At 41.9% G+C, this 14,160-nt stretch overlaps 1 protein-coding gene across 1 annotated transcript in view; it reads right to left on the bottom strand.

Moving 5' to 3' along the window:
• The window catches only part of LOC108898296 (partitioning defective 3 homolog), a 310,889-nt gene that overhangs the window by 68,159 nt on the left and 228,570 nt on the right, over positions 1-14,160 (bottom strand). Inside the window, exons 21-23 of the mRNA XM_018698248.2 lie at positions 8,686-8,814; positions 1,428-1,589; positions 1,286-1,390 (exon numbers count right to left, since the gene is read on the bottom strand). Coding sequence (XP_018553764.1) covers positions 1,286-1,390; positions 1,428-1,589; positions 8,686-8,814 — 396 coding nt within the window. The remainder of the gene's footprint in view (positions 1-1,285; positions 1,391-1,427; positions 1,590-8,685; positions 8,815-14,160) is intronic.

The raw sequence follows: 14,160 nt of genomic DNA, 5'->3' as shown, positions 1-14,160 counted from the left end.
GAGATTCTACCTCTGCAAATCCTTTTAAAAAAACATACACACACTCTCATGGAGGTGCTCTGTCTTGACCACACACAGTAACGCATACACTCCACCCCACTTGAGCCCAGCAGTGAAAGGTCACAAGCCCCCAAGTGACAGCTGTCAATCACAGGAGGTAGGTATTATCTGACCCATTAATAACACTCTGAAAGGTTCTGGGAAACTATGGGGATAGTGGCCTCCTGACTTCTGATCACTAGATATGACCTACAGGAAATATGTAGCCGCCCCAACACTCCCAACACTACAGAGGACTACTCATTAGGAACTGTATAGCAAAATAAATGCAAAAACAACAATTTTTTGAAACCCATATGTGCAGCATATTATCTGGTCATTGGAACTGATTCCTTATAAAATGCATAATAATGTTGATATGGCCACGAGATTGTAGGTATCTTGATATTACTTTTCATTACAATTCAATTCAAAAAATGGAGTGGGAAAAGTTCTTCGGGTTGCTAAGTCATGACAATTGATTTACAGTAGGTTTTGTGGAGTTTTGTTTGACAGCTGAGGGTGCAAAATTGCATGAGTTTTGTTAAGTGAAAAGTAAGTTGTAATGCTGTTGTCTATCTTTGGGAATGTCACATTGCTCATAGCTGGCAAAGCATGTAATAAGCTAAGTCACTTTCACTCACAACACAAAAACCATGATACGTTCCTGTTTACTGAGGCTCTAAAAGTGAATAAACAAATAAAAACATACAAAATGACTTCTCATGCTCTGCGTGGTGTTGTCGTCACATCAAATATTCGTGTTGACATGGAGGTTATGAGAGATACAACCCCCCAGCGACAAGGAAGCTGAACTCCGATGCAGTGTGACTCTCTGAAAAAAGGTGTGTGAAAGGCTGGGGAGGATTACCTGTGATCCGAGGATAATGAAAAAAAGACACTGCCTGATATTAAATTCTGACACATGGAGAATTACTGATAGGTTTCTGGTGTTGTTTTACTTTGTCTATGGATTCTACCTGCTTGCCTTGTGGGAAAAAGCAGAGATAACACTCTGTATGAAATCCATTGTTTTTCTGTGCAGCATGTGTCACCCGTGACAAGTAAAAGTGAACAAACAGTGTCACACCAGTGGTTCTACATTATAGATGAGGTGTAAATGAACCAGAGTGTTGCAAAGCACAGGCACCAGGGACAAAGCTAGTTAGTGTTGTTTGAATGAATGAGAATGTAGTCAGTAACTTTGCAATGCCCCCGTGCAGACTATATTTTGGGCTTTCCCTACCTGTCTGGAGCTGCTGGGCGTCCATTTCGAGGCTTGTTGACCTGGGCATACAGAGCTTCCAGGGGTGGACCGTTGTCCTGAAGGCTCACGGGAAGCCTGAGGGCTCTGGGGACTTTGTGGGAGATGGTAGTGGTGGTTGTACGGGTCTGTGCTGCTGCTATCTACCGATGAGTCTAAGGATCCAATGCCAGCATAGGTGTGCTCTTCATCTGAGCTAAACGTGCGGCTGACAACATCTTGGATCTCGGCATATTCCCTCTCTTTTGCCTGCCTCTCCCGAAGTTCCCGTGTCTTGGCCTGAATTCTGTGATAAAAACATTGAAGAGAAAAAGTGTGATAAAAGTGTTCTTTATTTGTGATCATCTGGCAACTATATTGCCCAGAAATACCAAAATTCAATATAATTTCCTCACTGGAAAAAGGTAAAGGATTTAACACTCTATTCTCCTGTTTTCCTGCAGTGATTTCTTTATTGTGATGAAATTTGCCCAGGACTGTGACAAATATGGTAACTTCCAATTACATTCACGGTTGTGAAGAACAGATGAACCAAAGAGATACTTGATATGTGAGGTATTGAGTGGCAGGTGTGTAAGAAATGTAAGTAGGCAACACAGTAGAAAGGAATGGGGATAAAAAAAAAAAGACCTAACATAACATTCCAATCCAAGATTCAGAAAAGCTCAGCAGCATTCCAAATTTTGAGTTTAATCTTAAATATTGATCAGTCCAGATTTGAAAGCGGCTCACTCCTCCATCTAAGGTGGCTTTCTTCTCCTAAGAGGAGGTGGGAGGGAGACAGCTGGACCTCCTTTTCCTCCTTCCCAGCCCTTCCTCTCCCCAGGACCACTTCCACACAACAGAGCCTTTCACAGGACCTTTCCTGTCTCAGAGAATGGTTTCATGTGTAATGCCCATCTGTCCGCAGCTAACAAGACTCAGTCATGGTGTTACATGGGAGCGAGGAGAGCTGGCATTGTAGGAGCAAGGGAGGTGGACATTGGGGAGTGGAGAGGAGAGGGGCTGAGGACAGGCAGAGGGGGGAGATGACCTCCCACTGCGGTGACCCTGGCAGCAGCCACCAGACTGCTCACTGGTTCCAGATGTTGTATCCCTATAGGGTAACACACATCCGCACACATGCATACAAGCACACTACCTCCCACTGGTGATAGACTTCCCTATTACCTCAGGTCATATCTGACCTCTGACCCCCCACTGCTGCTCCTCACAAATGACTGACAGGTTTGGAACAGAGCTAAAATCCCCCCTAGCCTAAGTTTCTCTCCCATGTCTGTGTATTTTAATAACAGTAATCACATTTCAAACAATCACCATTTTTCAGTGCCGGATTAACCCAATTCCCACATCCTACCCATAGACTGCCTTGTTTATTTTTAGCCGGTCAAAATCCCATTTTCTCAGCATTATCTGCAGAATGAGATTTTGATGGAGGCCTGATGCAATGTTGCATGATAGGCAGTCATCTATAAACCCTCTAAGCTAGTTTGGTGTATTCCTGTATTGTCGCAGACCAGGTACAGTATAGAAATTATCAACTCACAGCACAGTTGTGTGTACCCAGTGTGGTCTCACTTTCTCACTTGTGCTGTCAGGAAACAGGACACAGGCCTCACAGGGAGGAAAACACTAATTCCCAGAAGCCCTTTCACCTGCCATCTGGCTAAAGTGATGTCAGATCTCTGCCAGGAAGGACCAGACAATGATGTTACCACAGGTTCACGGAAGTCCACTGGGATCTCAAGACCCTCTGGCATTTTATGGACTAATCAGATTCATAAAAACAGCAATATTGACATTCGGGATGAGATAATGGCCTTGGCTAGACTGGCGACATGAAGCTAAAAGAGAGAGACTTCTCTTCCAGGGCTCAGGAGTCTGACATGGATAAAGCTAATAGGTGCATTTCAATAAAAGGATATTAACAAGCTTTAATGCCACAGATGTGAGTCATGCTGTTGTCATTAGCGCCATTATCATCACAGACATCCTGGGTTGTAACTTATTTGCTCTTATACACAGCAAAGTTTTTGTTAGATAGATAGATAGATAGATAGATAGACACTTTATTAATCCGCACGGGAAATTCACAGTTCCAGCAGCATCAAAAGATGCAATAAATAATGGGATTAATATATTTTTATTTTTTTTTTAAATCACTGCTAATAAAAAACACAGTGAAGAAACTTCAAGTCCAGTGGAAACGGAATGCCATATTTAAGATGCATGGTGTACAGTGTGTGTTTCAACTCATGACATCCTTCACCATTTTTCTGGGGTGAAGTCACAGCTCTTTTTATCATGTAAAAGATCTATCTGCATGTTTGTGGAGAAAACATAACCATATTCCAAACCTATCAGTCTGCTGTCAGAGGCCTATTTCAACTTGTTCAGTCTGTCAGAGACAAAAGCTGGACTGTTCATACTACGAGCTTCTACATTACATTTGCTGAAGGAAAACACGTACATGTTAGCATTGTGACTAGGATTTAGCTCTAAGCAAAGCTGTGTCTAACATCTAAATCTACAGCCTCACAGAGATACTAGTGGACTAGACACTGTTTAATCAACAAAACATGGAAACATTTATAAAGTTACATTTTTCAGCTTTCAAACTTTCAGTCATTCCCAAATTGAGCATGAGACAAGATGCACTGCCTTTTTAAATAAAGCACAAAGCACTGTCTCTTGTCAAACTCCCATGTATAAATGAGGAGGACGTGAATGAAAACACATAGAGCATATTAGTAGAATATTTTATAGAAACAGGGTTTGAATTTGGTAGCTATTTTTCTTGCTGTAATATGTCCAAAGTATCACACCTGCTAACTGTGTTCTTCTTGGGCAACCTGCAACTGCTGCTCCACTTCCAACTCCTCTCCTTCCCCCACTTTCTCCTGAGAGACCACCCCCGCACTGTACCATATATACTCCATTAGCCAATTAATGGCCCAGCATGTTAACACTGAGGAAAGTGCTGCCCACACTAAACACGTTATTACTGTACAGCCCCAATTACTGGCCCTTCTCCTCTTTTCTCCTCTTACCAGATATCATACAAGAGGACATTGCAGCTTTTAATGCAATCAGCCTGGAGAGATTTTATTTCAAAAAGGGGACAAGCAAGCTTTAGTGTGTCACAGCCCTGCTGTGGATTTTAGTTTTTATTTTAATTATACTGATGACAGACAAAAAGATACTTCCAGTATTACATCGGCAATTGCTTGGTTTCCTCTGCCGATCTTTGAGTTGCCATGTGTTTACTCTATATTCTTAGAAGGAGACCTGACCTCACATGTACTTTAAGTAAAAAATACAATGCTTACTTACTTGTTCTTCATAACAGTGAAGTGGAAAGGCATTTCCTCCTGGCCTGATAGTCTAGACAGTCTAATGCTGAGGCTTTCAGGGCAGCTGAAGTTCAACTCTTAATCCACTGATTGACCATGTCTTCAAAAAAATGATGTGTCAGCCAGATGACACTATTCCTTTAATTTCCCTCCTGTTCATCTTCTATTCTCTCTGTTGTTTTTTCTTTCTTTTTGCCTTCATTGTCACTAAACTGTGGCTGAAAACCACAGCACATTGAAACTGAATTTGTAATGATACCATTGCTCAGGGTTCATTTCAGTACATGAACATGACAGCAGAAGACTGTTATGTCCAGTAATCACTTTAACACATTCTATTGGTAGAATGAGAGGTCTGGTGTGAACTGGTAGCAACATGTCAGCTCACCTCAAGTCCTTCCTCTCCACGCTAAATAAATCTCACTGTTTATCCAACAAGGCTGTTGTTTTGGACCAACAATGCCAGCAGACTCCTTCTCCATATGTTTGTCAATGTTTAATCTACCCAAGGGGAGGCTGAGAGGAGGGGGGGTGGGTGGGCTGCCCGTACTCTCAGACACTCATTTTGAAGTCAACGCACTTAGAAGTTTGAAAGCCTGTCTCCTCAATATGCATTGTTACCATGGTGGATGAAACAAAATGTATTTTCTCTCTTACTTTCTCATCCAGCCGCCTTCAATAGATTTTTCTTTTCAATACCCCCTCATCAAAAAATGTTCTATTGTTCTGAAGTGCAGATGGAGGGCAGAATGTATCTGAATCTAATCAAAGTGCAGTAAATGACTTGCATGCAGCTGTCTGTGCAGAATCGCAAACCTCTGATAGCCCATCTTTTGTGTTGACACTTGGCCCATAACAGCATAATGCAATCACAGAGATAATTGTCCAAGTTTCATGGTGTTAATTCACAGTGTTAATAATCACATTAACTTGCTGTAGGTATCAATATAATTACAAATGTAATCACACTTCCCAATCAGCTAGTTGTAGCTTCCTTTGAACTCACTATGCAAATGAGACTCAAATAGGATACTGAAATAATGAGATGGTTTGACAAAGTGGAATGATAAAGTTGGTGCCACAATCACTGTGACAAAAAACCAGAAAGGGAAGGAATCTGCCTTTCAGCAAATTGCTTTATTTTTTGGTTGCACTAAGTGTCTATGTGACAAACGTGAATATAAGAAAAGAACGTAATAAAAGGCCAAATTCTCACGCCTAATCCATGTTTGCTGTTTGACAAAAATGAATTGTGCTGACTGACCTTCTCCAGAAACACTGCTCAGGCTTTGTTTGTCTATAGTCAGCAGGAAGTCAAACAACAAACAAGAGGAAGCGGCCACTGTGGAGGAAAAAAAAGGCAGTGATGTGCTCTGCTGTGGAAACGGGAACAAGGAGAGTGGCAGTGGAGTGCTGGCCGCTGATTAGAAGCCAACCGGAGCCAAGCAGATAAGAGAGAATGGACATCATAATCAGCTGCCACAGAGAAAGACAGAGAGAATGAAGTTCAGTTCAGGCGGAAAATGAGGAAGGAACATTGTCAGGTTTTCTTTGTGTGCTCCCCTCTTTCGCCAGGAAAATATAGTTTCAGGGCTAGAATGTGCAGAGATAAGTCAGAGACTGACAGAAGCTCCACCAACACCACCTGCCCTGTGTTTCTCTCTTTCTCTCTTTCTTCTCCCCAATGGCCTTGCATGAATGAGGGCCACAGCCACAAAAAGGGCTTCTCTCCAACCCACCCAGGGTCCAATCACAGAGCTTGTTGTCTGCACAGTCCTCTCAACATGAGCCAAACAGATAGGGGTGTCTTGGGTGCTGTCCACAGGCATAAAGAAACCAGAGTAATGGTTGTCACTGCTGGGCCGAACAGTGATTTAGATCAGCCTAACCACAGGTTCTAATTCTGCTTTGATGAGACATGAAACAGCCAATCACAGGAGCTGAATAAAATCTGCCAGATTTAAGCAAAACAAATGCTGCTGATCACCACTCTTCATCAAGTTGATGCACTGCACTGTGTTCTAGTAATAAAGTCAAAGTTTTATGTACTCTCTTCTTTATCATCAATGATGCTTCCATAAGAGGCTGACAAAATATCAATTAGGGGAACATTTTTACCCAAATAAAACAGGTCGTGCCTAAAGGGACTGCAGGCCAAACCATAAATTGCACGAATCATATCAAGGTCAGAGTTTTAAATATATAACCATAGATGCCTTATTGCAGAGCAAAAAGGGCAGGTTTTATGAATTAATCTGTCTCACCTCTTCGCTGACTCCTATTTTGAATCACTAAAAGCCCCTGTCAAAACCGTCTGCTTGAATTAATGATCGCTAATGTCAGCCGAGCTGGGAGTTTGGCTGCAGCCCATCCCGGGTCGCGCTGACACATCGTGCTGACTGACGATTGCCAGCTTCAGAAACCTGTTATGGTCTGATCCATAATTTCATAAACGCTCTCTGAAATGGTCCTGTCTCCGTGGCAGCAATGTAATCAATCAGAGTGTGTACCTTTAGCAGAGACCTACGACAATCAAATGTAGCACCTTGGGAGTGTAATATAGTAGTGCAACCAAAAAATACAAGAAGTAATGGATTTCTGAGCCGTCGTCCTGTTGAACCCTAATGCTTTGAATATCGACTTGGCTTCATGGCAGGTTGGTTTATTATTACCCACCACCATTTCCCCCAGGATTCCCTTTCCATTAACTGAGGGACAATCCTGGCCAAGCTGAGTGATGGGATTTGGGAACAGGTACAAAAGGACAGAATTAGGTTGCCCTCCTGCACAGGGAGCTGGGACTGGAGCTCACACATGCAGAACGGACACAAACAAGACAGGGAATGAGAATGTGCTGTAAGACAAAGTAGCAGACAAAGAAATTGGTTGACAGTGGTGAAAGAAAAGAAGCAGAGACAGGATTTAAATAGTGTGTGTGATAGTGTGTGTGTGTTTGTGGGGAGGGCAGAGTTGAGGGCATGTACTCTACATATCTCATGCCCACTGTGCATCTGTGTTGATTCTGCTGCTTAGCATGACAGTCGTTTGGGAGCTGCTCAAAGGGGACAAATGTGGATGGAGAGCCAGGACCGCTGGTCTCCAGGGTGCACTGAGGGAAATATGTTGGGCCCTCAGCCAGAAGGGTTCGCACCCGCAGTGGAGAGGACCTTCACTGCGAGTCATAGTTGAATACTGAAAAGAAATGTGCTACAGCTTTTTGAGCAAGGCCTCCAGATGTTCCATTCAGCAGGGAAGAGGCCCTTTGTGAGTGTCTTTCTGTGTGCACACTTGTTTGTGTTTGTGGTAGCATGCATTTTCGACAGCCATCCATCCTTCTCTCTCTTAGCCGTAAGAGGGAGCGGTATCAAGCCCTATTGTTTCTATTCAATTAGCTGTCATTACCAACGGCAGTTTGATTACTGAGTTCATTTGGCTTGTGGAGAACAATGGAGGCAGCAAGCTGTCTTTTCATTCGCCCTGCCACCAATATTGTCTTCCCTGCTGGAGAAAATTAAATGGGGCTTGTCTGTGAGGGATGAGGCGCATGCGGCAGAACCAATGGTTTGCCTAACTCCTCTAGACGTCCTCCTGTCCACAAACACCAGAGGACACAGAGCCAAGAGGGCTGGATAGAAAGGAACAGCATATTCTTGAGCGATTAACAACCTGGGAGAGCTGCAGGAGAAGACAAATGCAGAGCTACATCGATTTCACTATTATAATGAGCACCATTCAATCATGCCAAATCCACAGGGGCCTACGAGCACCATTAGGAGGTCAGTGCCTCTGAATGGCACAGAGAACAACAATCCATAAATGATCTATTTAATGTACTGATATAAAAGAAAGGGACATTTTGCAAATTGACATCTGAGTGCTTTCCCAGAATTTCCCAACCTTGCTCCACCATTTTGTTAATTAGGTAGTTTGCTAATTTTCCGGTCAGCAGCGTCCTTTTTCCCTCCTTTGTTCAGCCGGGACTTAATTGTTTAGGCTTTTAGCAAGCCAAGGCTCTGTCTGAGCACTCACCTCTCTTGTTCCAGCCTCATCCGCAGGGTCTCCTCTTCTGACGCCTGCATGTCCTCAGCTTTAGATTTACTAGAGCTCTTCCTCTCCATCCTGTCTCCTGGCCGCTCATCCCTCCGGTGCTTTACAAACCTGAGTAACACAGAAGGGCAGAGTGGATTTAATTGAGATCCTGTCTTTAATAATTTCCAAACCAATATGGACTTTTTTTTTTTTTTAACAGCAGCATGTCTCTTCCTTTGTCCAGGAATTTCATTTGAAATACTCAGTAGGAAATTAAAGTGTCAAACTGTCAAAATCTTCAGTTTGGGTTTGTATTGGGGAGACAGCTCAGGAGGAGTCTCCCTGGACACCCATTCGTTATTGAAAGAACAACTTGGCCTTTTTCATATAAATGCAATCAAAATGCAGCAAGCCATATCAAAAAATAACTCAATGTAGCAAATTCCCTCCCAGACAGGACTCAGATCCAGATCCAGGACAGCAGAAAAGATTCAGTATGCGGTGTTAAAAGTAAGTCTAAAAAGCAGAAAATGGTAAAACTCCCTTTTTTAAAAAGGGGATGAGCTCCCCATTTCCTCCCTCAGCTGTAGAGTTTACTTAGAGTGATGGGAGCAGTGACAGCTCATGATTTAGTTTTGAGTGAGGAGAGAACAAACTACCTGCAACCGGGTGGAATGTAAGTGGTAGAAACCGCCAAGCTCGCCGGCATCATTTGTAACTTTCTAGGCAGTGTCGCAAACTTTTACATTTTAATGACGGGAGTGACACACCGGTGGCGGTAAATCCGTGACAGCTTTACAGGAGGTGAGAATAAGCCAAGCCGATGATCGTAAATTCCTCTGGTCGGCTGAGTTTGGTGCTCAGCAAATAAATGACTGGAGACTCAGTCTGCGTGAGGGGTGTGAGAAAATGATGAGGAATGGAAAATAGAAAGGAGGCATGCAGTTGACAGTAGTACATTTACAGGGCTGCACACACACAAACACACAAACCATAAATGGACAACTCTATTGTCTGACTCCACTGGCTGAGACTTTATTACTCACAACAATGTGCTTGTGGATAACACTAAGATCAGATGCCAACTTCATACACGTGCACAGAATTTTGGCATAAAGTTTAAACTCTCTGCTGAGACAGGGTCGGAAAGACAATATCATGAAGGTATGATGTCATTTCCTGCTGCTCCACAATGTGGCCAGCTGTGAAGGAAGTGCAATACAGCAGGATACAGAAAAAGGAAGTATTACAGACAGATATCCAGGAAGTGCACATGATGGTCATTTTGCACATGGAGATAGAAGCACATCTGCACACCATATAAGTAGATTCATCATCTCCTATGATCCATGATGCATGCTTCTCAATATGTATGCACTTGCAAAGCCTAATTAAATAAGTCCATGCAGAATGCAACCATTTGAACACCATGTCTATACTGACAACCCGTGAAAACCTAGAAAAATACACTTGAGGGATTATTTTATGAGAGAGGTGAGGATTGGTGATTGGATAGACACGATTGTTGTAATTAAGGTTTTTGGGGATGCTTATAACTAGGTTAGGACATACGGTCATCACATCTTTTAATCATGCACAGGAGGTTAAATTAGACTAAGGTAAATATTGAAATTTTAAAGGAAAGATTATACAAAATGTGGTGTAAGATAGCTCTAAGTGATGAGTTTGGAAAAACATATGTTTTTCATTAAGTCTCCAATCAAAAGCAGAGAAAAAGATTCTAACTTGGAGGATATGAGGTGACCTGGAGACAGATACCCAGGCAGCAAAAAAATAAGTCTTTATGGGACAATATAAATACAATTATAAAATATAGAGATGATATGCAATCCTCAGAAACTGTTCTGAAATGTATTTTGGAAATAATTAAGAAATAACATAAGGAAGAGATAGACACAGTACCTGGCTAAAATACTACATGTGGAAAAGCTCTGTTCTGATAGAAAGTGGGAAAGGTCAAGCATTTACATCAACTGAAATGCTGCACAGGATACTTAACTTTTTAAACATGGAACTAGTGGAAATGAGAACCATGCATACATCAGACATTTCTTACTGCCCATATGATTATTATTTGCCCCTGTTTATATTGCTTTTGTACTGTCACATGTTGCTGGTATCAAACATAAAAAGTCAATTTAAAAAAAAATTAAGCATTGCAAACCTTTTACTTTACTTTTGATTTTTGACTTATGATTGTCAGGTTGGTGGAAACCAGGCCACTGATATGAACACATTTGATGATTGTGAAGACAAGGCAATAACAGAGAGTGTATGCACATGAGGGCATGTGGCCACAAGTGAAAAGAAATTCAATAAATATAATCACAGAAAAGGACTGGGTTTTATATTGAGTGTTTATATTACATAACATAACTCGGTGTTCTTGCATTGTACACACAGACATTGATTATGATGTTCCTCATGGGCTTTTTTGAGCAGTTCCGTTCAATTTCAGACAGCAGAACAGGCGAAAGCATTAAGCTCTGCTGTCTCCCAGCCTCACTGTGCTTCACTCTGAGTTTATTTTTACCTTCCTCATAGCTGAGCTTTATTTGACAGTTTGAAAACTTTCTCCGAAAGCTGAAAAAAACACATCAGACAAGGTTGACTTTGGGCCAGTGGAAGTGAATAAATTCATGAAATGGGAGACTGTTTCCTTCACAGATGTTTATTAGTCTACTTTACATTAAAAGCAGCCAGGAGCTTTGTGCAAATGGATTCTCTGTGGTAGCGGCTGCTTAAGAACTGTAATTTTTTTGAATGTGCTGTGGCCTGGTAGAAGATTCTAGCTTGTGGTTTGCAGAGAGCCCACAAAAGGCGGAGGGGGTGATATGTGGGTTCTTTTGTAGCAGATAGCATACATTACCTGATTAATTAATCAACAAATGGCTCTAGTAAGGCATAAAACTCCAGGCTGGGGCCGGGAATGTTAGTAATAATGAACCTGCTATCTATCACCAGGGCAGGTGACGGCTTCCTTCACCTCACTTCAAAGACTTTCATTAACTTACTGAGGAAAATTCACCTTCCTCTTTCCTCTTCCATTTTTTTCTCAGTCTCCTCTTACTCCAATTCCCCTAAAAAAACATAAAATAACCTTAGGGGAGACAAACTTCTGCCCTCAGCATTTTTTCTTCTTTTTCTGGATCGACATCAATACAGTTAGGGATTTGTCATAGTGAAATATATTGGCGGATTAGACTGAGCAGGACCCTGGGCATGCTGCAGCTCCCATATGAAAGGCTATTCCCCCATCGCCGGTGGGTTGAGAAGGAAGGCCCACATCAAAGTGGAGGCGGAGGAAAGGGACGATCCTACCAGAGCTATTAGAAGGCTTGGGACACTTGCTGGTTCCCTGACAACATGGTTCTGCCCTTCACTTGAACAGCCTGAGCCCTGCCAGTGGGGACCATCATGGAACACAGGATTAGCCACCAAACCTTCAATGACGCACAAACCCCTATGTAATATTTCTACACTCAACATCTTCTCAGCAGGAAGAGATCTGTGGCACCAGTGTGTGTATAAAAAAATACAAACAGTACTGACTTTCACAACTGGCAGAGAAGTGCCTCATTTGGGAAATGAAGGGAATCCAATAGAAAACAGGGATGATTTTGAGTTAATCTGTGTCAGGAGGGAAGAAAGACACTCAGCCATTGTTATGAACTCTCCTGAGCCAGTGTTTAGCCCCTTTGGCATTAACTGGGGCTGGCATAAGGATACTTGTATTGAGAGTGAGGTTGTTGAGGCTTGATAATAAGATATTGATTGGCAGCTGCAACTCAACTTAGAATGACAATGGAGTAACTACAGTATACATTGCAGTTTGGCAGAGAGAACTTGTTTTAACCCAAAAGTCTGACCAGTCAGGTTTTTGTAATGTGGCTGCACAGCAGCAAAACTACACCCTAGGAATTTTGACAGTACTGTTAATATTATTTTTCTTAACACAGAAGTACAACAGTTATTTGAATTGAGCCTGAACATTCATTCTTGACTTTGGGAGGAGTAACAGAATCATCTGACCACACACTTACCAGACTGAAGAAGTAGAAAGTGGACCTTTGAATTGAAATTATTCTACTAAATAAATATTTGACTTGCAATGGTCACTATGTGAGCAACACCTGGACCTCTTCATTTAAGCCAGGTGAACGATGCTACTCCATTTACATCCTCATAAAGCTCTGATCTTTTTTCTGCTTCAGTCCACCAGACCGAAGCTCTGTTTAATGATCCATTCCTAAGCATCCATCTCACTGCAGCAGACAGCAGGTAAGTGATGAATACACAAATGCAGAGGGCCTCTCAAAAGACAAAGAACAATGGTGAAGACATATGTAGATCACACAACTGCCTGGGTAGAAAGACATTCAGTTAAGATTACGGGAGTGCAAATACGCAAGAGCTGAGTAAGATTCAGGTTTGATGGTGATAGACACACAGAATCCAGATATGACCTTTAGGCTGCATTCAAAGCTTGAGGTGCTCTGTGCTATTCATCAGTGTTGATAATGTCTGACTGGCCATTAAATCTCATTTAGATACTGTAACATGTGTCAGCCATACATAATGTATGTTTTATTAATGCTATGATGGCCACTGATGCAAAGACACATTGAGAGTAAAATTGAAGTGTTCAATCAAAGTGTCGTGGGCTAGAAATCTACTGACAGCATCTCATAAAATAGAATATCTTCTAATACTGATGTACATTAGACATACTGTATTACTGGGTATCTGGCTTTACTGTATGTATCTGCTTTTACTAGAAAAGAAGTCAGTAAATATGTACTCCATTCAAGATGATACATCATCTTATATCACTGAAAACAGAAGGGTTTATACCACTAGCAGTGGAATGCCTCATACATCATCTTCATCGATTTACAGGGTAATAATACTTCAAGGCTGCAGCACAAGAGAGCGGTGAAAAGTCAAAGACAGAATTTCCAAAGAGGGGGAAAAAGTAAATTATGCAAAACCTCAAAGCCAGTTTGATTGTTACAATCATTTAATCTGGGGAGTAGATTTGAGAGAAGCAAATCTGTTTTGACATCTTCTGTGGGGAATTTTGTGGTTTGCTCACAGGAAGTTGCTGACTTAGGGAGAGAGGACAGCAGAAATAGATGTCTATTCCTTCCTCTGAAATCTGTGGTTTTTAAAAGTGAATGCAAGGATGTAATGGACCACGTGGTTTAACCTCACATGATGCACTCATCATATGAGGTGTTAAATCTTTTGGCATTATTTAAACCTGCAAATGGAACAGGTGAGCCAGAAAGAAAAAAATGACTGCATCTATCAATTTAAGTAAGTGATGAGAGGATAATTTCAAGGGCAGACAGAGAGAATCATTATGGTTTCTGCTCGGTGAACCTGAAAGTTAATCCAAATCTCCCAGGGCGAAGTCCCCCCCCACGTCTGATGTGGTGTCTGAGCCCCCAT

This window comes from Lates calcarifer, linkage group LG24 (genome assembly GCF_001640805.2).
Source record: "Lates calcarifer isolate ASB-BC8 linkage group LG24, TLL_Latcal_v3, whole genome shotgun sequence".
In the NCBI taxonomy this organism is placed as follows: Eukaryota; Metazoa; Chordata; class Actinopteri; family Centropomidae; genus Lates; species Lates calcarifer.
This window is presented reverse-complemented; position numbering and strand designations above follow the sequence as displayed.